We start from the raw sequence: 26195 nt of genomic DNA, 5'->3' as shown, positions 1-26195 counted from the left end.
TCATTAAATGATTCAGGCAACAGCTGAACACAAGTTCTGTTTTTCCGCAGATGACGCCGATCTCGTTCCTGAAAGATTGTCTTAGGACCACAATTACTCCTCTTAGACAAGTAAGGTGAGTTATTTTCTCACTGATTAAACACTTGGGATATCTCACCTTTTGAGAAACCAGTCAGCTCTACTGTTTTCATTATCTGGGTCTAGTCAGACGATCACCCACAATAATCCCTTTAGTGAACTCTGAAAGATACTTTGTTTTCCCATTGTGATCAACGTTAATGACAATTACTGACGAGCAGCATTCTTAAAAAGTTGTTTAGAACTCATGGTGAAGCAAATGACCAATTATTTTCTATATATGCTTCGTAAGTCATGTTTACGTATGTCCATGTGTGTGCGTGTGTTATGTAACTGATTGGAATTTGCAGAAACAAAGGATTGCTTAATAGCTAATAGAAAAAAAATGGTATACATTAATCAATTATGAAAACCTAGTGTAATATTTAGTGTAACCATCCTGATGATTGCTGATTCATATACACGTCGACAACAGCAATAAATAAGAAGGCAAATATTTGATTACAATATAAGTGGATTTCTACTTATATTGTAATCATTTCTACTTATATTGTATGTTTCGATCCTCATCTGAATCATAAACTATAACATGGTTGGGAGAAAAAAGTTTCTTATATATTCTTCCCACATTCTTGTCTATCCAAGTAGGGTTGTCTCCTAATTAGTTTTAGACAATTAATGCAGCAGGCTTGCCATTCCTCTGCTACAATCTCTAAGTGCATGTATTCATATATAGATTTATGTCTGTTCACCAGGCCGGTTTACCTGTTTTAAGGGATGAAAATCCCTACTTTCTTTCTGGGAGAAAAACACTCTACTTTCTGTCTGAGACCGGCTAACTCACAATTGGATTGAAAATACTTGGGATATCTCTTCTTTTGATATAAAGATTCCTAACGCTATAGATGAGATTCGAACCCTTATCTTTTCAACCTTTGGTTGAAAAGATAAGGGTTCAACCTTATCTTTTCAATCTATAGCAACTGAGCAATGTAGGTCTCTTCTATAATATGCTTGTATAATATCCTACACAACTGAGTAAGAGTTTTTCCACAAAAAATCTTAAACTTATAGTGATTTATTGTGGAATATATAAAACGATTTTCCTAACTAAACTAAATATGAGACCAAGTCGCATTGAATATATTTAATCTGCCGAACAAAGGGAGAATAAATGTTTTGAAAAGTAGCACTTAAGAAGAAGAATATTAATCAACGAATAATGAATGCATTATAGACCTCTACCACCCAAATACATGATCACAGTAACAATAAGAGCAACTGCACACCTATTAGAGGAAGAAGAAGAAGAAGAGTAGCACAATGAATTCCTAAATCACCCTAATTGCTCATTGCATGCAGATACCTGAGGCGCTTGTCTGAGATGCAAAGTTGGTTGATGTCAGAGGTGCGAAGCTTAACCGCTTCAGATATGCTGACATCATGGCTGTCAACACTCAATTATATTTCTTGTAGGTAATTAGTGTGGTATTGTGCAGCAAGACAATACAGCTTATTCACCCTGTAAAGCCCAAGTGTGCTTACTAACTGAGAAGTAATAAACCTTCTTTATCACGTAAAGATGCATCGCTTTATCACGTAAAGATACAACTGAAATACTTAAAACAACATTAACAATATTGAACTTTACACACAAAACGTACCATGAAGCTAACAATATTTGCAACAAGAGAGAGCATCTTGTTGACTGATATAGAAGACATGATGATTTTTTAATTTCCAATACTAATGCATAGGAGAATTTTGGATTTTAATCACTTCATTTTAGTATTCATCAATGATAAGGTTTACTAGTTCACTAAAACTATCTTCATCTTAGATTTCATAAAATATCAAAGTAAATCTGCTAACTGTATTTACATTTCAAAGGGAGTAGGTGAAGCCCTTTAGTCCTAACTTTTGAAACTGGTGAGCAACGAGCCTCCTCCTTTAGCAACCCACAAAAATGGTTCACAACTCTCCGTTGATTTTTAACTGGCTCCAGGGAAAGAGAGTATGGAAGACAATGTCCACACCTCATGGTCCTTAAAACTACAATTGTCTATTATTGTCTGAAATAGCGTAAGTTCCAAAAAATCAATTTTTTGAGTGTATAGGATGAAAAACCCAAAAAAATAAAATGTTTACCTTCAAATAAATATTTATCCATTTTAATTGTACCATTCATATTTTCAGGGGAATGAACTTTCTTTTTTTTAAAAAAAATTGTAATTTTTATCAGTTCATAGAACACTGAGCAATTCACATCTGAATTCACTTTTATTTCAAGAAGACGTTTAGTGTTTTCAGTTAAAAGTCAGGTTCGATCAGCAAACCAAACATTGTTAATCAGAGTAAACTTCTTTGAACTGGCACTATTGATCACAGCAAGCAAGAAATTCATCAGCTTTTCAAAGTTTTGACATTGACAGCCATATTGTTTTCATCATTTGGAATACCGCAACCCAAAAATTCACATCACTCGATGCAGGCTTTTGATAATCTTCTATATATTTTTTTCAATCTGATTGCTTGTTTTTCTCTATTTTACTTTTAAATGTTGCAGTAGTATTTTTATAATTGAAATCTCAGTAAAGAGATTGTATATTTCAACAACTGATTTTTTGGAAGTAGAGAGATATGGATTAACAAATTCTGAGGATGCATCAACATCTGCCCATTGAAGCTCAAAATACCATCTTCATTGTATTCATGAAAAACTGCTCTATAGCTTTGAACCTGCTTTCTCACATTAATAAGAGATACATTTCTCATAAAGTAGTAGTATGGTAGACTTTGTGTTTCCTAGGAGGAACCTCCCACAATGAGTCTTTTGACTTCTTGGAGGCCTAAATAATAATTATAATAATTCAAAATATGCTTTTCAATACCTACTTTTTATGTCTCCTTCATTGACATACAGAAACTGTTTTTGTTTGCAAAACTGTGGGGATGAACATGTTGTCCCTTCTGGCTATTAATTTTACATTCAATTTCTTGTGCTTCAAAGCTACTTCATTAGCTGAAATTTTAATTTTTTTCAAAATGTCATATTTTTCTTTAGTATAGTAAGTTTAACTAAAGGAAATGAGACAAACAAGGGTTTGGACTCTGCATTAGCGTTTTCGCATTTTCTTATTAAAAACTTCTTTTGTCATCACAAAAAATTTATTTATTATTATTATTTCAAATGAATACTAGCTCTGTAGTATACTTTGTTAATTTCTATGTTACAAATTATTATTTCAAATGAATATTAGCTCTGTAGTAAACTTTGTGAAATTTTATGTTACAAAGTTCCAAACATTTAAGTCTAATCATGACTCATACCACCCATTTGATGTTTATGTGCTGTCCTTCTGTGATGCTAATGACACCAACATTCTAATTGCAATTATCAGTTTTGATTTTCAAGTATATGGACGAAATTTTTACATATAACTCAAACAATGTCAATAGGTAGCATTAGCTATTTTTCTAAAATAATTAATTATAGGATATCAGATTTTCCAACTTTTTTTGTTTCTATCCTGGCATTAATTTCACAGTAGTGATTTTTATTTTTATTTATACATTTACTTTTTCTTGAGATATAATGTATTATGATCTGTGTTAATCATTCTGCTTAAAGATTTCTTTGTCACCAATTTTTACACATATGTTCTTCATATAAATGTAATTTTCCAGCTCTTAAAAGTTCATTACTTTTTCCTACAGAAATGTTAACTTTTTTATAATAATTAAAAAGAATTGCATTAAGGTAAAAAGTTATGGATTTATATATCAACTTCTAATCAGAATAACTGAGTAAAACATTCACTGTGGAAAAACACACAAAACCACAAATCTTTGTTCATTTAAGTTTACAAATGTATATTTTATTTTGCTGATATATTATTTACAAGTATATTTACAGAGAAAAATTCGGACATATAATTACCTAGAAATATTTCACAAGATTTAGTTTACATTTAACATTTTCCAATGAGTTCAATAAAGAAAATGTTCATTAATCACTGTTTCTTAGTTACATTACATTGAAATAACTGGTCATGTAAAAGAGTCATGTAAAAGAATGGATACCATAGGAAGCACAGCTCCATACATTTGACATGCCGTTAGTCTGGAAATGACACCATGCCTGTTTATCGATTCCTACTATTCTTTTGTCATCAGATATACACAAGCAATCTTTGTATAGTATTTGTAAATGTCCCAAAATAAAGAATCTTTATCGAATTGAATAAAGTTTGGTCTAATTTAATCATCGATGAATTTAAATAGTTTGTGATAATTCTTCCCATGATACTAATAGCTGGTAATTCACTTTCCAAAAATAGTAAATGATTATCAATGTCTTATATTTTTGGTGAAAATCGTTCATCTTCTTTGCAGGCAATAGAGAAAAGTTTACTTATATCATTTCCTGTCTCCTCTATCATTAATTCACCATCTTGGCATTTGAGAATATAATAGTCCCCAATGGCCAATTGTACTCTATTCTTTTTTGCATGTATCCTAGGATATCATTCAACCAGCAGCGCAACCTCTCCATTGTGCTTCTCGATAACCACAACACAACACAACATATGTGTCTTCTAAAATAATAATCAGGTTTCCATTCTTTTTGAGCTATATGCATTGCTTTGTCTCATGCTATTTTCCTGAATAAAGAAAATTTGGGTTCACCCATTATTTTACTTTACCGGACACAAAACAGTACAACACAATATGATAGCTACAATGTATGTATGAATTGCAGTAAACTGAAAATGCACTAGAGTATTATTCCTTATAGTACTATTTACCCTGACCATTTCTTCAAAATGTAACATTCACACAAATGATTAATGGGCATGTTTTCGCATGCTGGTGGATATGACGTTGATGTGATTTTATCTTACTTTATGATATCATAGGGCAAAACTTATCTCTATGCCTCGAATGGTTTTCTATATTATTTATCCTTATTATGTTAAGTATTTTTTCCAACACAAATAAAGTAATTATTTATTATTGTTATTATTGTTTCAACTGAACATTAGGTCTGATTCTATACTTTTCATGTCAAATATTCTCCTCTAAAATTCTGGCTATTAATTTAATATCCATTCCTTGTGCTTCCAAGCTACATCTGTAGCTGACATTTTTTTTACCAAAAAGTTGATACAGTTTCTGGAAATATCTGATGGTTGGCATGAACAAATAAGACTAATAATTCACTGAGTGGATTTTCAAACACGAGTCTGATTAGTTTGTGGCAAGAAATTTCACAAGATTTGTCTAGAAACTCACAAATTTCTTTTAGTTTTTCTATTCTAATCTGTTGGATATATCTATTATAGTAACAAACTTGTCATATTTAATTCATTTTGTAGTTTATCCATTAAAAAACCCACAATTATGTTATTCGCTAGTAGGGGCGTAAAGTATTGAAATAAATTTCGACTGTCAGTCACATGATTTTAAACTTTTATCATTTTTACAGCTGTGTGAAAAGAAGAAAAGAAAATGCACTTTCACTTTATTTTTGAAAACACCATTGGGAGTTACTAATATTACTTGCTCAAACAGCGTTTTTGATATAAGAGCAAGCGACTAGTTCTGTCACTCATATGTGCGAAAATTGTTGGGATGAACAAAAAAAGCATTAGATGGTGGAGGGTAATGGGATAATTCAGAGGGGAACCCCTCTCCTCCAGAAGATATCCACTCAGTCAAGAGAGATGAGTGACCTGCCCATTTGTAGATATCTGTTAGTAATATCACTTATCTCAAACTGATAACATCATTTGTGTGAATGTTACATTTTGAAGAAATGGTCAGGATAAACAGTACTATAAGGAATAACACTTTAGTGCATTTTCAGTTTACTGCGATTTGTACATACATTGCAGCTATCATATTGTTTTGTACTGTTTCGTGTCTGGTAAAGTAAAATAATGGTTGAACCACAAAATCCTTTGAAATTTTCTTTCTTTAGGAAAAAGAGGCAAAACAATCCACATAGCCCTAAAAGCATGGAAATTTTATTATTTTATACGATACATATGTTGTGTTGTAGTTATTGAGAAGCACATGGGAGAGGTTCCACCACAGGTGGAATGATATCTTAGGATACCTGCAAAAATGAGTAGAGTACGAATTGGACATCAGAGACTATTATATTCTCAAATGCCAAGATGGTGAACTAATGATAGAGGAAATAGGAAATGTTATAAATAAAATTTTCTCTATTACCTGCAAAGAAGCTGAACAATTTTCACCAAAAATGTAAGACATTGATAATCATTTACTATTTTTGGAAACTGAATTACCAGCTATTCATATCATGGGAAGAATTATCGCAAGCCATTTAAATTCATACATACATACATACATACATCTTCAAGGCCCACTCTTCCTAATTGGGTTGTGGGGACAACAGCTGCAAGAGGAACTTCCAATGGTCACGATCCTCTGCCACCAAGCTCAGGTGTTCTGGTGGGATTCCCAAACATGTCCTCCCAAGGTTTTGGATATAATCTATCCAGCGAGTCCTTGGCCTTCCACATGGCCTCCCACCCTCTGGCTTGGGAAAGAGGGCCTGCTGAGGGAACCTCTCTTGTGGCATTCTGACCAGGTGCCTGTACCAGCGTAACTGTGATTCTCTCAACACAGAGAAGCAGCGGTTGAGTATTGAGGGTTTCCTGAATTGCAGAGCTTCTGACTCTGTCGAGTTTTAAATTCATCGCTGATTAAATTAGACCTTCAAGGCTTTCTTGAAGGTCTAATTTTTGAAGTCCAATTCTAGAAGGTCTGATGAAAAAAGAATATGAGGAATCGATAAACAGGCATGGTGTCATTTCTAGACTAGCGCTGTATCAAATGTAAGGAGCTGTGCTTCCTATGGTGTCCCATCTTAAGACTTTTACGTGAATAGTTGTTTTGATGTAATGTAACTAAGAAATGGTGAGTAACGAATATTTTCTTTATTGAACTCATTGGAAAATGCTTAACATTTTCCAATGAGTGTAAACTAAATCTTTTGAAATATTTCTAGGTAATTACATGTTGGAATTTTTCTCTGTAAATATACTTGTAAATAATATATCAGCAAAATAAAATATTAATTTGTAAACTTAAATGAACAAAGATTTCTGTTGGTGGTATGTTTTCTACAGTGAAAGTTTTACTCAGTTATCCTGATTAGAAGTTGATATATAAATTCATAACTTTTTACCTTAATGCAATTCTATTTAATTATTGTAAAAAAGTTAACATCTCTTTAGGAAAAAAGTAATGAAGTTTTAAGATCTAGAAAATTACATCTATTAGAAGACCGTATGTATAAAAATCGGTAAAAAAGAAATCTTTAAGCAGAATCATTAACACAGATCATAATACATTATAGTACAAGAAAACATAAATGTAAAATAAAATCACTAACATGGAATTAATGCTGGGAACGGGGGAAAAAGTAGGGAAAATTGATATCCTCTAATTAATTATAGAAGAAAATGTCTGATGCCTCCTATTGACATTGTTTGAGTTATACATAAAAATTTCGTCCATATACTTCAAAAACCAGATCTGATAATTGCAATTAGAATGTTTGTGAGTCATTAGCATCACAGAAGGACAGCACATAAACATCAAATGGGAGGATATGAGTCATGATTAGACTTAAATGTTTGGAACTTTGTAAGATAAAAATTAACAAAGTATACTACAGAGGTAATATTCGTTTGAAATAATAATAATAAATAACTCTTTATTTGTGCTGGCAAAAGAAGTTTCTAATAAGAAAATGCTAATGCAGAGTCCAAACGCTTATTGTCTCATTTCCTTTAGTTGAACTTACTACTGCTAAAGAAAAATACATTTTGAAAAAAATTAAAATTTCAGCTACTTAAGACGCTTTGAAACACAAGGAATTGAATGTAAAATTAATAGCCAGAAGGGACAACAAGTTCATTTCCACAGGTTTGCAAGCAAAAGCAGTTTCTGTATTTCAGTGAAGGGGACATGAAAAGCAGACTTTGGAAAGCACATTTTGAATTTTAATGAGAAATGAATCTCTTATTAAGAAATGTGGGAAAGCAGGCTCAAAGCTACAGAGCCGTCTTCATGAGTACAATGAAGTCAGGATTTTTAGCTTCAGTGCCAGATGTTGATGCATCAACAGAATTTGTTAATTCCATATCTATACTTCCAAAAATCCATTGCTGAAATAAACAATCTCTTTGCTGAGGTTTCAGGCAAGATTTAAAGTAAAATAGAGAAAAAAAAGCAATCAGATTGAAAAAAAATTATAGACGTATATGAAAAGTCTGCATTGAGTGATGAGAATTTTTGGGTTGCGGTATTCCAAATGAAGAAAACAATATGGCTGTGAATGTGAAAACTTTGAAAAGCTGATGAATTTCTTGCTTGCCGTGATCAACAGCACCAGTTGAAAGAGTTTTTGCTCTGATGAACAATTTTTCGTCTGCTGATCTTCTGACTTTTAACTGAAAACACTAAATGTCTCCTTCAAATAAAACTAAATTCAGATGTGAATTGCTCAGTTTTTAATTAACTGTTAAAATGACACAATTTTTTTTAAGAAAAAGAAAGTTCATTCCTCTGAAAATATGAATGGTACAATTAAAATGAATAAATATTTATTTGAAGGTAAACATTTTATTTTTCTTTATAATTTTTTTATGATTGACATTGATGTTGGATATTGTTTTCAAGAAATATGGTAACCCTACTTTCAAAGATTTGTTAAGTTTAAAGTCTTAATTTCTGTTTAGTTATGAATGCAAAAAAATAATTACTAGTGTGAATTACCAAGTCTTAGTGGAATCTGTCACACTACAGTGTGAAATTAATAGAAGAGAATAGCAGTGACTTCACTTCCCATGATGTCATGAAGTACAGAAAATCCAAAACTGTGGGAAAACATAGCCATGGGCCACAGTGCGAATGATATTAAGGAAACAGGCAGAAACCTATAAGGAACAAGAATCAACTGCATTTTCAGGTTATTTACTGCAATTCGTTTTTTCAGGCTGCAGATCATCTTGTGTGCATTGGGCTGTACTGTACTCTTTTGTGTATCTTGTAAAGTAAAAAAAATGAGCAAACCCAATGCCCTTTGAAATTTTTCTTTCTTCAGGAAAATTGCAAAATAGACAAATCTTGTAAAATATTTATAGGTAATTACATGTTTGAATTTTTCATTGTGAATATACTGGTAAATAATATTTCAGTCAAATAAATGTGTATTTGTAAACTTAAATGAACAATTAAGGTGTCATTGATGTGTTCTCCATATTTAAGAATATTTATTCTGCTTTGAATTTGTAATAAAGTTAACAACATTTAATTAGAAAAGTAATAAAGTTTTTAAGATCTTAAACATGACATTGTAGCAATAAAACTGTGATTCCAGTAATTAATTATTTTAGAAAATCTGAACATGAAAGAAAAAAAAGTGTGTGTTTGTTTGGGGGGTGAGGGGGATACCACTGATATTTAGCAATTAATTATTTTAGAAAATGTGAACATGAAAGAAAAAAAATGTGTGTGTGTGTGTGTGTTTGATGGGAGGGGGATACCACTGATATCCTGTAATTAATTATTTTAGAAAATGTAAACATGAAAGAAAAAAGTCTGTACATGTGTGTTTGAGGGGGAGGAGACACTACTGATATCCAGTAGTTAATTATTTTAGTAAATGCCTACAGCAATCTATTGACAAAGATTTTCCCATAGTTCCACACTCGATATGTGAACCATTACCCAGAATTCGATATGCAAACAATTACCCACAATTCCATATGCGAACCAAAAAACACAATGTGACATCACACACAGATGTGTCCTCGGGGAAATTCCAAACATTCCATACTCATGATGTCATGAATCCTTATCTTATCTTATCTTGATCTGGATCAAAGTAACCCCACTAATACTAACCTTCTTCTTCCAGGAGAGATTGCTCATCAAGACTAAGAGTGTTATTTAATCCGAGTTTGATTGATTGTTCCCATAAATTATAGAGTTATCCATTGATATTAAGATTCGGCTTATTAAAATAGCCCGATTTTTAATTACAAATAGCAGTTCACTAGATGAAACATTCATCCCAAAGGTTAGCACTCAACTGGCTGCAGACATCGACATGATGCGAACTTGTTCTGGGATCAGCTTATGTGAGAACATTTCAACATTGTGTATTGGTCATTTGAAATTTGCAGAGATTACATTATTATTATTATTATTATTAAAGATACCTCCAGGGAGTCCAAAGACTCACTGAGGGAGGGAACTTATTCCACAACTCTCCATCTCCACTACTACCTTCATCCTCTATAGCCCACCACCACTATTATTTTCACAGATAATCACGAACATCCATGTCCATAGTGAGATATGAACCTGCAGCCTTTTGGCTGGAGAGCAGATACGCTAACTGCTCAGCCAGCCAGGCCGTCATCACACAGTTTCCCACGGAATATGTGCTTTAGTCTATAACCACTAAGTGCTTGTGGAAAGATATGCTTTAAGGGCATAGCAGGACATCAAGTACATGTTCTACTATTGCCAACCATCCATACGAGGGTGGTCTGAAAAGTTCTCGGCCTAACAGTGAAAAAACTAATTTTTAATTTCAAAATTATTTTTATTTTTCAACATAATCTCCCGTAAGATTAATACATTTATTCCAGCCCCATTATCCCGTCCCTGTAGTGGTTCTCAGTAAGATCTGCAAAATACCTGTATACCACTGCAATCACCTCTTGATTCGAAGAAAAACGATGACCAGTGAGGAAGAGGTTTAGTTTTGGGAAGAGATAGAAGTCAGAGTGAGCCAAATCTGGGGAATAGGGCAGATGTTCCAACAATTAATAGTGCAGATCCCTTAATTTTCCCATTTCCAAAACACCTTTGTGGGCAGGTGCATTGTCCTGATGAAAGATGATTTTTAATTTCTTGCAAACCGGGTTTTTTCTCACGAATTTTTTTTCATCTAGTCTGTTTAAAAGATCAGAATAATATTCCCCAGTTATTGTTTTACCCTTTTCAAGATAATTAATAAACAAAATGTATTTAGCATGCAAAAACACCGATGCCATGACTTTTCCTCCTGATGGAACCGACTTTGTCTTTGGTGCTTAATAACCAGCTTCTGTCCACTGGTTTGACTGCTGTTTGGATTCTGGTGTGTAATGGTGAATCCAAGTTTCATCCATAGAAATAATTCGATGCACAAAATCAGTTTTATTCTTATAGAAACTCTCCAAGCTCTGTTCAGAGATTTCGTGCAACTGTGTTTTTGATCATCTGTGAGCAAGCTCAGCACCCTTTTTGATATGCAATTCTTTATGCAAAATATATCCTACACGTTCTTTTGAAATCCTTATATTCTCAGCAATTTCATGCACTTTTTGTCTTGTTGTCATCTAGTACCATATCGTGCACGATATGGTACTAGATGACAACAAGTACCATATCGTGCACTTGATCAATGATTTCTGGTATTATTATTATTATTATTGTTCCGGGAAACTCCAAGGAGTCGACAGACTCATCGAGGGAGGCCCTAACATCATGTCTGGAACAACTATTCAACATTCACACAGTATCTATCATATCTTGCCTTGAACTCATTCATGGTCGTAGCACCCACAACAGACTCTGGAAGCTTATTCCACTCATTCACCACTCTCCAAGTAAAAAACCTAGCTCTAACACCCTTGTCAACCATGCTCTTGCCCAGCTTCCATGCATGGCCCCTAGTCCTCCCACCACCAGTCATATTTTCAAAAATATCTTCTGGATCAATCTTATAAAAACCTTTCAGTAATTTGAATGTCTCAATCATATCACCCCTCCTTCGCCTATCGTCCAAGTTCTGCAACCCACAAATCCTCAACCTATTCTCATAAGGTTCATTCCACAGTCCAGCTATCATCTTGGTCACTCGTCTCTGGACCCTCTCCACTTCATCCCCATCATGAAGAAAACCTGGTGCCCATAACTGGGCACAGAAGTCCAGATGGGGTCTTATCAAGGCTCGATACAGAGGAACAACAACTTGTTTGTCTCTGCATGTTAAAGTATTTTTCATAAGCCAAGTGATTTGGTGAGCTGTTTTACTCACTTTTGCAATGTGCTCCCTAAACTTCAACTCCCTATCCACCAGCACTCCCAAATCCCTGGCCTCATTAATCTCCTGGAGTACGGTTCCACCAATGTGATATACTGCTGCTGTTCTTTTCACCCCAAAGTGCATAACCTTACACTTTGCCACATTAAACTGACATCCATTTTTCCTAGCCCAGTCTTTCAAACTATCCAAATCATCCTGTAAAATTTTGACATCCTGTGCACTCACAATTGCTCTACCCAACTTTGCATCATCAGCAAACAGGTGAACACTTCCTCTCAAATCCTTTCCAATATCATTGATGAACAAATTGAAAAGCAGTGGTCCAAGAACAGATCCTTGCGGCACTCCACTACTCACAAGACGTCTTTTTGACTCCACTCCTGAATATACCACTCTCTGGTATCTCTCCTTCAACCACCCTCCTATCCATCTTACCAACCCTATATCTAACCCCATCTGCTCCAGTTTACTGATTAGGGTTCCATGTAGTATCCTGTCAAAGGCCTTGGCAAGGTCCAGTAGTATCACTGTAAACCCATTACCCCTATCCAGTTCTGCCGTCACTGTGTTATAAAACGTGAGCAAGTTACTGAGGCATGATCTACCCTTCACAAAACCATGTTGTCCCCCATACAATATCCCATTTTCATCTATCCAATCCTGTATTCTTTTCTTGACTAATTTCTCTAAGACCTTGACAATGATTCCTGATATGCTAATCGGTCGGTAATTTACAACAGCAGTCTTGGAACCACGTTTATGAAGTGGAACTATTTTCCCCTCCTTCCACCCGCTCGTGACTAACACGGACCCGAGACTCAAATTAAACAAAATGGTCAAGGGTACTGACAATTCTTTAGCTGCTTCTCGTACTACACGAGCTGGTATACCATCTAATCCCACAGATGTATTGACATTGAGGTTATGCAATAGACTACTCACCTCCACTTCATTTACCACAATTCCCATATAATCTACTGGTTTATTCGTTTCTGCAATGTCACCACCTGGATGATATATTCTTGCAAAGTGCTCACTCAGTAACTCAGCTATCTCAACTGATTCAGTTACCTCCCTACCATCGGCATTCTTTAAAATCATTCTGCCATGTACATTTTCCCTTTTACTTGCTACATATCTAAAAAACTGTTTAGGATTCTCTTTAGCCTGCATGGCCAATGTTCTTTCGTAATCCTTTTTTGCTTTTCTTACCACACTCGTCACCCTTCTGGCCTGCGCTTTATACCGTTCATGTGCCTGCCGGTCATCTTTCTCCTTAAATTGCCTCCATAGTTGTTTCTTTTTTTGCAGCTCAAGCTTAATGGTGTTATTCATCCATTTAACCCCTACTTGATTTATTATTCGGACTCTAGGTATACAGTCAGCCATTGCTTCATGCAAGCACTTCCTAACTACCTCCCATGCACTATCAACTTCTAGTCCTTGCAGTTGTACATGCCATGGCACTGAGCCAATCAAACTCCTAAGCTTGTCATACTTTCCTGCCCGATAATTCCACATGTACCCTGTCTTAATTGAAAATTTTACACCTTTAGCCACCTCCCAAGTCAAGACACTATGATCGCTCTCACTGATTGGTGGCAATGTGGTCATATTTGTTACAGCCAAATCCTCAGATGTAATTACTAGGTCGAGCACTCTCTGACCCCTAGTATTTTCCATTACATGCTGTCGCAGATAGTTATCCCTTAATAACCGCATAAAATCCAATTCCTTCCTCCCATGTGTCCTCTCCTCACTCCAATCAATGCGACCATAGTTGAAATCTCCCATAATAATCACCCTCCTTCCACTCATTTCTTCTATTTGCTTGTGCATACTGTCACCACCATCTTTTCCATTACCTGGTCTATAGCAGCACCTAATTGTATATTTAGTTCTGCTAGCCACAATCTCACACCAAATGGCTTCAAATGTGCTCTTTTCTCTATCCTGCAATTCAACTTCTATTCTCCTTGGCTGTAGCTCATCAGCTATCATCAACAATAGTCCTCCCCCCATTTTATTCTCTCTATCATTCCTGAACACACTATACCCATCACATTCAATCCCACTAGCTATATCATCTACAGTCAGCCATGTTTCACTAATACCAATAACCTGTGGTCTGGAAGTGCCAACCATGGCCAAAAACTCTTCCTTCTTGTTCCTAATACCCATGAATTTAATTTAATTTAAGATACATGAATTTAAGACCCCCATTAGCCCCAACCCTACCTTGATGCCTTATATTAACTATCCCATCTCTCGTTTGTTGTCCTTATTTGCTCTAGTATATTATATTCATTCTTACATTCAACTGCCTCCCTAAGGACTGTATATCTACCCCCCCCTTAACAAATCTAGTTTCCCTGAATTTGCACATCCACTACATTCAGTAACACTCTCTCAAGTCTTCTTACACCATAACCATTCAAATGCAGGCCATCCATCTTATATAGATCCTTTCGCCCATCAAACTCACTCCACACGTCCACAAATTCCACACCACTCGTCATACATAACCCACGCATAAAGTCATTCGCAATTATGGCCCTCCTTTTAAATATTTCACTGTCATACCGTGGCAAAATACTAATCATTCTAACTCTCTCACTCTTTTCTTTTGCTACCTCAAACAATTCATTCAGGTCTTCTATGATTTCCATTTTATCTCCTTTCAAATCATTCGTACCTGCCACAACAATCATTTCTTTCACCCTTTCCTTTTGCTCTCTAATAGACTCAGTTACATCCTTTATGGTCGCACCAGGTTGGTACGATTTTGTCAAATCCTCTACTAACACACCTCGTACTAACGAGTCTCCATACAGCACTCTATCCTTCATTTTGTTCATGTTCACATTCATATGCCTATTTTTCCTGTCATACCTTTTATTACTGGTTAGTTCATTCAGTCGACTTTTGTTCATGCACTCTAGCTGCTGTTTTGCCCTTTCTACTGCACCATTCAACAACGCGATCTCACTCAATGCATCTATCTCATCTCTTTTATTCTCTGAGAACCCATTAATACTATCATTCACACTTTCTACATTCACACTCTCATAATTCTCATGTACAACCTTGCCGTTTCTTGTCATATCGCTATTTTCTTCATTCTGAAGTTTGACAAAATTATCACACTCACGATCCGAAATACACTTCAATTCCTCATTCTCCCTACATTTTCTACACACATTCAATCCTTTATTATCATCTATCCACACTCCGACCGCACTTCGTAAAGCGTACATTTCACAGCTAGTACACTGACTCATTTCTTTTATACTACCGTTCTTTGATAAAGATGGCGAACCATCATTACTGGCCGCCATTTTCCTTCGTACAGGTGCCATAATTATTGCAACGTGTTTTATCAAATAATAAGTTATAACACACCAAAAAACACACAAATAGACGCACTAAAATACGCAAGGCAAACAAAACCACGCAATATTAAGTAATTTTATAAATGATAACTGAAAATAATACTTATCTTATCAGGAGCTTGCACGAACACTACACACTACGATATAACCTTGAACCCAACCAACGATGGTATTGTTACATTTTTTTGGACGTCCTTCGCATGGATCATCTTCAAGGCTGGTACGGCTACATTTTAACTCAGCAGCCCATTTCTTAATTGTGGAAAACTAAGGAGAAGAATGCCCATAAACGTTTATGAATTTCGAATGAATTTTTTTTGGTGTTAATCCTTCTTTTACAATTTTATAACCTCACAATACTGAATTTCATCAATTTCAAGGGATACAGACAATACTTTTTATTCAGACAGCTGTATAAAACGAACTACTTGATAGAATGACTTGCAATTTCACATGGATGATTATGGCAGACGTATGTACCAACTTAGAAAAGAAAGAAAAATCTTGCCAATAGTGTTGCCATCTATGGGCAAGGCCGAGAACTTTTCAGGTCACCCTCGTATAACCGTCCTTTATATATCATGAATCTGTCACCAGAATATAACTAACTTTTGCGATAGAAAAATCAAACAATTGCATTTTTAAGAATGTTCGACTTTTCAACTCACCATCAGGTGAAAATTGAATAAATTCAGTTAAACTTCGAACATATCGCTCTCGAATTTTTATGAAATTTCTTCAGAAAATGGAAGTTGAGCACAGAAGAACTGTGACTTCGGTGTTGGATCGTTATTTCCACGCTAACAGTTGCACCACTAGTGGTGAACATTGGAATTATATCAGCAGCAGGCATGACACAAGAACCTTTGGATGGTCTTACTTTGGTCTTACTTTGGATGGTCTTACTTTGGTTCAACTAATGGTCTTAGTTTCATTGCCTATGCAGTTTCGATAAATAAATAAATATTTATTTATGATTTATGTAATGAAAAGGTAGATTATAATCCAATAAAATTCTCTTTTTCTCCTAGAGAACACACCGTTCTAGAATTCGCTCATGGCCTCATGGGTACTACGGCCTTCCAATGCCAGTATCAGGATGTCCACAAGAGCCAGGCTTCAGTTGGGATACAGGCTATCTATATCAACGTTTCATTTATGAAGATGTTCAGGATGACAAAGTGGAGCATTGGTCAAAGGGAATGCTTCTAAAAGGTTGTCATTTCATTGCTTGAGTGTTTATTATTATTATTATTATTATTATTATTATTATTATTATTATTATTATTATCCAGGCCTCTATTATTATAATTATCCATTATTACAATAATTATTATTATTATTCTGTAGTTTGTTATGCGTAAGGCACACTTGTAGTGAATCTCAAAGATCAAATCACATGATCAGTGCGTTGACCCACTTTTCTCCGGCTGAAATGAAGTTTAGGCTGCGCCGAACATATTAAGTAATTTTGATAGTCCAGTGAGTAAACTGTTTAGCGCAACAGATCCTCTGGGCTGGCTTTAGGATACGCCATAGGTTGCTTTAGTGGATATCAAGCATGATTTCATTTCCGGGACACTGTTTTCGTAGTTCTCAACATCACTAATATGTTGTTGTAATGTTACGGGTTCCAATAAAGTGTCCGATTAAACTACGTCACTCACTTCCTTCCATAAAATGAACAGTAGCATAACTATTGGTAAATCAGTATAAATTATACATTCTTCTAAAGCTGTGGTCTCTGCATACGTCTCCTTCAGTAGAACAGTAAAACCAGATTTTGATTCCATTTGCAGCAATATTTTTAACTTTTATTATTATTATTATTATGCTTCCCTAGAGATAATTAGCAGCTAATTGACACTTGAATTAACGGCATAAACTATTAGTTATTCGTTTTGTTTAATACTACTACTACTACTACTAATAATAATAATAATAATCAATTTGATTTAATTAATTTCATTAAATTTAATATTTTATGATTTGGTAAATTGGTAAATCAAATTGGTAAATTGGTAATTTTTAAAATTTTTCCTCTGATATTATTTTTTGATTGATTTCTTATAGGAAATCTGCTAGGGGGAAAGAATACTTCATATAGCATAACCGCCACTCCAATTTTTTTTTTTTTTTTAAACTGATTTCCGAATATTGTCCTTCACAATTACATTAAAATTCTCTCGTGTTAAATATTATATTTAATTAAGTGTTATATTTAGTCGAAACTCTAAAACAAGCAGTTTAAAATGACTGTTTAAAAGTAGCACTTCACAATCTTATTACAAATAATTACATGGAATGATTTATCTTAGTTAAACCATGTACAGCTTAATTCAATACTAGCTAAATGTATTCGACATTTTTTTTGGAAACGTAAAGAACATTAATGCAATTAATATACTTAATTTGCTTTCCTTTTGTCTTATTCTTAACATGTTAGGTTCAATAACGTTAATATTCAATTTTTTTTAAAAAAAAATAATATATTTTTTTTTAAACTGATTTCCGAATATTGTCCTTCACAATTACATTAAAATTCTCTCGTGTTAAATATTATATTTAATTAAGTGTTATATTTAGTCGAAACTCTAAAACAAGCAGTTTAAAATGACTGTTTAAAAGTAGCACTTCACAATCTTATTACAAATAATTACATGGAATGATTTATCTTAGTTAAACCATGTACAGCTTAATTCAGTACTAGCTAAATGTATTCGACATTTTTTTTTCAAAACGTAAAGAACATTAATGCAATTAATATACTTAATTTGCTTTCCTTTTGTCTTATCCTTAACATGTTAGGTTCAATAACGTTAATATTCAATGACAGTTAATTCTATCTCGATAGTTTCTTGTGTCTTAATGTTGTGTGTTCTAGGACTGGTTTTTCAGTTTTTTTTTTTTTGGAATCAAATACCTGAATTTCCAAGAAAAACTCTGCCACCTGCATTTAATATCTAATCCACCTTCAGTTGAAAAGTCCTTGTAAATGTTCTTCCCAACGTAGATACTAGGATTCGAATCTAGGGTTTTCCAGCAATCATCGTTACTAACTGAGCAAAAACTCCACAAATAAAGCATTTCTTTACTGAATAATTTACATGCTGTATTATTAAGTAAAATAACAATCTAATTAGTATCGTTTAATACAAATAGTAATTAACTTTGAAATGTTATTATATAAATTTTTGCACAGAGAATCCCTAGTTTCAAAAACGTTACCAGCAATATTAAAACCTGTACTAGACCAAGTTGTAATATGATAAATTACATCAAGTCAAGACTTTAAAAGTACGCCTTTAAAAAAAAAAAAACTGCATAATGGAAGCCAAGTACGCATCTTTGTTTTTGCACACTGGAATAAGATGGTTATCCAGGGGTAAAATGCCATTCGGAATTTTAGAACTTAAGAATGAATTATTGGCCTTTTTTCAAAATGAAAAGTTGAAAAGTTCTCGAAAAGAGACTTGAACCCAGATCTTTTCAGATGAAAAGCAAATTTTGCTCCATCACTTTGTAAATCTACTGCAGAAGAGCTTCTAATCAGGCAGATATAATAATTACTTAGGAAATTTAGAACAATGAAATGCAATTCAGTAAGTATAAAATCCAACACATCTATTCGGAAACTTGGATATTTGCAATTCGTTTGGAAACACCTTGGTTGCCATTTAGGACACAAGGGACTTGTGTCATGGCTTTTCAACTGAAGATAAGTTAGTCTCATAAGGAATGTATGAAATCCGCTAACGCCTTTTATTCCCTATGGAGAGTAGGCGAGGCCGTTTTAACCCTACAGAAAGAGCTAAAATGGCATTTTTTTTTAAAAAAGGAATTGCTCCTGAGGAGGAAGTTCCATTCTAAAAAACAAAGTAAATAAAATATATTTTATTTATTTTGTTTCATGAAAATTAAACTGAAAATAAATTTGTCTGTCATACGATTTTCAAATCTCTAATCATTTAAGATTTCCATCAAAATTCATATGATTTTAGAGAAGCAAAATAACTTACTGTAGTCAAATATTGAACGTTTTTGTTATTATTACAGGAGGTTTACTGCACCGAGGAGGCGTGAAGCAGCACTTTTGTATGAAGACTACGAATTCCACCAAAGATGCTTTTAAATGGATGGCAGGACAATACTGCATATTTCAGTATGGGGCAACCTGTCCAAACGGGTTTCAAAGTGGTTACATATCATGGACCCTCCGCAGTTTTTCTGGTGATAGTGTGTTCAGCGACACAGGGGGTAAAGTGCCTAAAGGACATTATATAAATTCTTCTACGACCATTTTTTTCTGTTGTCGTAATGACAGCAGTCCTGAAACGCCAGTCCATCTTCCTACTAGTCACCCTTTCTACTTACTTCAATACGGGAAAAGTTGCCAAAAAGTGGAAGGAATGTCCGAAAGGCAGCAACATTTTCACTTCAATGAAGATTTTCAAGACATGCCATCAGATGATGAAAATGGTGATAAAAGCGCTAAGTTTCAGTCTCCACATCCGAAAGTAGACACAACACTGTTCGAGAAAGGAATCACCCTTTACTATTGTTATTACGATATTAGTAAGTATACATGTGTATCTAAATATCAACAAATTAAAACTTATAAAATATGGTTTTGCAATATCGTGTGCAATATTGGTATATATATATATATATACCAAGCTATATATATATATATATATATATATATATATATATATATATATATATATATATATATATGGCCCTTCCCTTAATGCACAGCATCATACATGTCCGCAAGGAGATGTGCTTTGCATTATGGGAGATACTAAGGAAAGTGATTAGAGCTTACTCCACCTTTACCACAGTTGCCTCAGACTTGAAAATACTTCAGGCATAAACTTAACTTACCTGCTTATTTGCTTACTTGGGAAAAAAGATTAAAACTAAGTTTATAAAATTGCTTGGTATCTTTAATGTATAGTATACCCAAGGTAAAAAAATCTTTCTACATATAATAATAATATATATAATAATAATAACAATAATGTTATAATAATAATAATAATAATAATAATAATAATAATAATAATAATAATAATAATAATAATAATAATAATAATAATAATAATAATAATAATATTATTATTATTATTATTATTATTATTATTATTATTATTATTATTATTATTATTATTATTATTATTATTATTCCTGATACCTCCAAGGAGTCCGAAGACTCATCGCTGAAGGACACTTACAACTGTCTCAACCACTGTACCGAACCTCTCTACTACGAATTATCTCCATCAACGCCATCTACCGCCCACCTCCACCACCACAACAACTAGTGTTTTTTGTCTGTAAATTGCGTGTGTTCTGAAGGACCGATTTGTCTGTATGTGGGATGAAAAACCCGAGTTTCCGGGAGAAAAAACCCTGCTACCTCCGTATGAGATCCGCTAAACTCACCTTCGATTGAAATCGTCCAGATAAAGATATATATATATATATATATATATATATGTGTGTGTGTGTGTGTGTGTGTGTGTGTGTGTGTGTGTGTGTGTGTGTTAAAGATACCAAGCTATTTTATATGTATATAAATATAAACTTGGTTTTAATCCATTTCCCAAGTAAGCAAACAGACAAATAAGTCAAGTTTGCGCCTGCAAGTAGTGCAAGTAGTTTCGAAGAGCTCTTGCAAATTTATTTTAAAAGAGTAGTATTACCTACACAGAGTTAAGTAGTGATCTTAATAATCCGAATCTGATATCGGTTTAATATTATTTTAACGAAGCTAATCATTTTGATTATAAATAGTAGCAGAAATAAAATATGAAATGGTCTTGCATCTTATTACTGAATCAGCTTCCCATACGGCTTTCGATTCTCACTACTGACATGCAACTAAATACAGTGTAAGCAATACTCACAGTATATGCAACTATACGCAGGGCCTCCTTATCCATTGGGCTAAATTATAGCCCAGGGGCACCAATGATCCAAGGGCACTTAAGAACTGAGTATGTTGAATTTTAATTCAGCAATATTATAAATATTATTGAATTAAATAAAAATGTGCAATGTCGATATATTTTAATATATATATAATTATATATATTATCTAATTATTGCTCAATCCAATGAGATTAAGGCGCCAATTTTTTTTTTTTCCGTCCAGGGCACTCAAGCTTATTAAGACGGCTCTAACTATACGCAATATACACAGTATATTCCAGTATATATACTTAAGTATAAGCTATACAATATATTTCATCACATGACCTTTTCAATATCTACGAAACATAACAGAAGCCTCCTTAATGTTTTTATAGTTTGTCTTAAAGTATCTGATGCTGATAATCCCTCTTTAGTCAGAACTAAGTTATTCTTGGTCAAATTTGTCTTCAATAATTTTTCTTAGACTCTTTTCAATATACATGTAAAAATCTTACACGGAACATTTAATAGGCAAATTCCTATTTAATTCACGCATTTAATTTTTCCCTTTTTTATAAATTGGCGCAATTAATATCTCTGCTCCAATTATCTCAGATTCAACATTCTAATAAGCATTCTGAATGAATTATAGCCATGTAAAAATTATTATACTTCAATAAATAAGCATTTAATCGGATATTATTTACTCCTTTCACTATTCAGTTTTGTAATATTTTATTCTTCTCTTCTTCTTTATATAAACTATATTAATCTCCGGCATGTTGGTCCAATTTTTTTATTTTTTTTTCCCATTTAACATATTTTCCAAAATAATTATTTCAGAGTATTTTTCTTCAATTTTTATATATCATCTTGCTTATCATAGTGAATTTCTTTTTGGACATGTTCAAGATACCTCTTGAACATGTCTAGTTGCACTAAAACTTAAAAAAAAGTGAAGTAATGATGTGGGACAGTTTAGCAGACACAGAATCCAGGGAAATGCTACAATATATATATATATATATATTCAGCTTCCAGTTATTTAATATTTTAACTGAACATATATAAGCGGAAACAGAGCATATACACACACATCCCAGTCAATGAATAAGAAACCTTCTTGCAGATGTACATAAACGTCACTTATGCAGTGTATATGCACAATAATTGGTCACGTGCCTCACCATGTGTTCTAGGCAACTATTTAAGAATGCTGTCGGTCAGTAATTGTCAACAGTGTTGATCACAATGGGAAAAACAAAAGATCTTTTGGGGTTCGATAAAGGCTCATTGTGTGTGTGTGTCCGTCTGGCTGGAACCACGATTTTAAAAACAGCAGAGCAGACTGGTTTCTCAAAATGCGAGATATCCGGGGATTTAATTAATTAGTGAGAAAATAATTTACCTTACTTGCAGGGCCTCCTTATTCATTGGGCTAAATGGGATATAGCCCAGGGGCACCATTGATCCGAAGGTGCTTAAGAACCAAGTATGTTGAATTTAAAAAAATTTTAATTAGAATTTTTTGAAGCTTTATTTCTATTATGTGTATTTTAATAAATACAAATAAACTACCTTTATTATATTACAAATATTGTTGAATTAAATAAAAATGTGCAATGTCGATATCTTTTTAAATAATTTTTTTTGCAATGAAAGTTATTTAATTAATTATGTGTTATTTAATTATTACTCAATCCAATGTGATTAAGGCGCCAAATATTTTTAGCTCGGGGCATTTAAACTTGCCAAGACTTGCTTACTTGTCGAAGAGGCGTAACTGTGAGCCTAAGAAAGTCTGTCAGGAAAGAGATTGCCATTTTCTGAGAAGGCTTACGGACAAACAGAACTTCCTGTGTGTGTGTGCAACAATTGACCAATGCATTTAATGAAGACTGTTTATGACCCATATCCCACCGAACTATGCTCAGGAAATTGAAGAGGGTAGGTCTTGGCAGTCGCATGTCTATACGGAAACCACTGATTTCTGCGAAGAATTGGAAAGTTCGTTTACAGTGGTGTCAGGAACGCCGTGATTGGAAACTGGGTAATCAGATAAAAGTCATGTGGTGAATATCTGATGAGTCGAGGTACACCTTGTTTTGTACCAACAATGGGAAGAGAGTTTTGTGAAAGCCTCATGAAGCAATGAACCCAGCTTGCTTTGTAAATAGAGTTCAAGGTTCTGCAGGTGGTGTCATGGTGTGGGGATATGTTCTGTTGGTACGTAACGGGACTCCTGATATTGTTGGAAGGTCGAGTGTCCTCCAAGGAATATCTGAACATTGTTTCCGATCAAGTACATCCTGCAATGTTTACTTTATATCCTGCAAGTGACAGTTGTTTCATAGACGAAAATGCTACTATCCATGATGCAAGAATTGTTCAGCAGTAGTTCAGCGAGCATAACAGCGACATCTATGATATTCTGTGGACACGACAAAGCCCGGATTTGAACCCTATTGAAAATGTACGGGATATGTTAGAAAAACAAATCCGAGAGCAAAGTTCTCTTCCATCTAATCTGAGCCAGTTAAAAGACTACTGGTGAATACCTGGTATGATGTAGACGTAGATGAAATCCAACACCATGTGAAATATATGCCAACCGCATATGTGTTATAATTCGAGCTAATGGAGGTCCAACAATGGCCGGTAATGACATGTAAAAAGTAATTGGAGTAATTCTGTGTGGGAGAGAGGGGAAGAGAAGTGTAAGATTCAGAAAAGAGAGAGAGAGAGAGAGAGAGAGAGAGAGAGAGAGAGAGAGAGAGAGAGAGAGAGAGAGAGAGGCCGTCACTTAGCTGGATTACCGTCTTCTACGAAATCTTTATTTTTAGGGAATTTTCTTGTGTGCTATCACAAATTTTAGAACATATTCTAAGGTTGGATCCCCATAGCTCATTTGGTTGCAACAATGCCTTTTGGTTGTAAAGATCTGGGTTAGAATACCGTTTAGAATACAAAAAAACTTTATCAGGACTTTTCGATTAAAGGTGAGTGTTAGTTAGCCAGTCTCATTCTGGAGTGGGATGGTTTTCATTCAGGAAATACTGTCATCCTGCAAACTAGTCAAAACCACACACAACGTACACACATATGCTAGTCATACTGTAAATCCAAACTAGGCAAACGTTTTAGTACTCTAATTCTATGAAGTGCGAGCACAAATGCTTCTAAATCGGCGACTGGATATAATCTTCTGTATCCAAACTGCAACACACAGATTAATGTGCAGTACGTTTGCAAACAAAAGATAGTGAACCTACAGCCCATTATACTCTGTGTTGGAAATGAAGTCTGACGATGAGCAGTTGGTTCAATGAGTTTGGAGCTGAACTCTGTATGAGTGTTGACCAGTAGCTTGACCAGCTGTTTGTATAAAATTAGAGGAAAATGGAGGGGACTGTGGATATCAGTTCAGTGGAGCAATGCTTATGCAAATACCAATGGAAGAGACATCATGTAGCAACAGAGTGTATGCAGGAAAGTGACTGGTAGAAGTCATGAGTGATGGGTCATTGTTCGCTTCCAAATAGTTAAGCATTCTGAGGTCATAGATGCACTTCCCAAATGTGGAAACAATATTCTAAAGTCGGAAGGATTTCAGCTTTGTAAAATGTCAGTTGAGCAGGAACAAATACTGTGTGGAAAGAAAAAGAAAACCAAGCTTTTTGAAGGCTGAAGAGGCTTTGGATTTGATATACGTAAGCTAGGGAAGATTAGATGTCAAGGAAACATGGTGGTGAAGAAGATTATTGTGAAAAGTGAGGGAGAGAGAGAGAGAGAGAGAGAGAGAGAGAGAGAGAGAGAGAGAGAGAGAGAGAGAGAGAGAGAGAGAGGCACTTTCTTCGTGGAAATGTCAGAGAAGATTGCATTTTGGTGCATTTAGATTCACCAGGTTGTCCTTACCACACTTGAGAGTGACAAGGAAATCGGTGTTTGGGGTAGTTTAATAATTTCTAGAGGCATGAATTATATGGGGATACAAGGTGTTTAAAATGAAAAAAGAGGAGTGAGAGTACTCTCACCAGTAAAACTATGAATAGAATTGGAAGAGAGAGAAAAGAAATCCTTTATGTATAGCAGGAAGTGTGCAGGTGTTGGCATTGAACTGTAGGGTACAAAATAATTAATTGAAAAATCTGATGAACGGAAACATTCATCTTGTCCAGCAATGAGTAACCAGAAAGGAAACTGGCAATTCATATTATGTATTGCCAGCTTCTTTTTCGGTAAAGTACAGGGTTGCAATAAAATAACTTTGGAGGCATCTTGAAAGTTTATTTTTCACTTGGTTAGAGTATAATAAATTTAGTTTAATCCTTTATCCAAGTGTGAGCAAACAAAGTTTGCACCTGAAAGTATCTTCAGGACTGGGGTAAGGTGGTACAACACCAGGGAGACTCCTTGCAAAGGTGGAGCAAGCTACCAAACTTCCTATCTCAGTATCTCCTATAATGCAAAACACATCTCCTTGCGGATATGTCTAATGTTATGCATTACGGGAAGGGCCACTACCCAGACTAGTTTCGACCTTTATTGAGGTCTCTTCAGTGGGAGCTAGGCCCAAGTTGAGATACCAAGTTGAGATGACCTGCTAATGCTTCTGCCTGGTATCTCAACTTGGGCCTGGCTCCCACTGAAGAGACCTCAAT

The 26195-nt window shown here is 34.4% G+C and overlaps 1 protein-coding gene across 2 annotated transcripts in view; it reads left to right on the top strand.

The window, feature by feature from the left end:
• The window catches only part of LOC150108267 (uncharacterized), a 709268-nt gene that overhangs the window by 58935 nt on the left and 624138 nt on the right, over positions 1-26195 (top strand). For both annotated transcript variants that reach the window (XR_016548127.1, XM_090390670.1), the window contains exons 10-11: positions 16647-16830; positions 19672-20190. Coding sequence is in view for 1 of the 2 variants with exons in the window: in XM_090390670.1 (XP_090246796.1) it covers positions 16647-16830; positions 19672-20190 (703 nt within the window). In the remaining variant the exon portion in view is untranslated. The remainder of the gene's footprint in view (positions 1-16646; positions 16831-19671; positions 20191-26195) is intronic.

The sequence above is a fragment of the Typopeltis vanoorti genome, chromosome 3 (genome assembly GCF_054136105.1).
Source record: "Typopeltis vanoorti isolate ZY-2024b chromosome 3, IOZ_Tvanoo_1.0, whole genome shotgun sequence".
NCBI lineage: Eukaryota > Metazoa > Arthropoda > Arachnida > Uropygi > Thelyphonidae > Typopeltis > Typopeltis vanoorti.
Note: the sequence above shows the minus strand (reverse complement) of the source record. Positions and strands in the feature narration are given on the sequence as shown.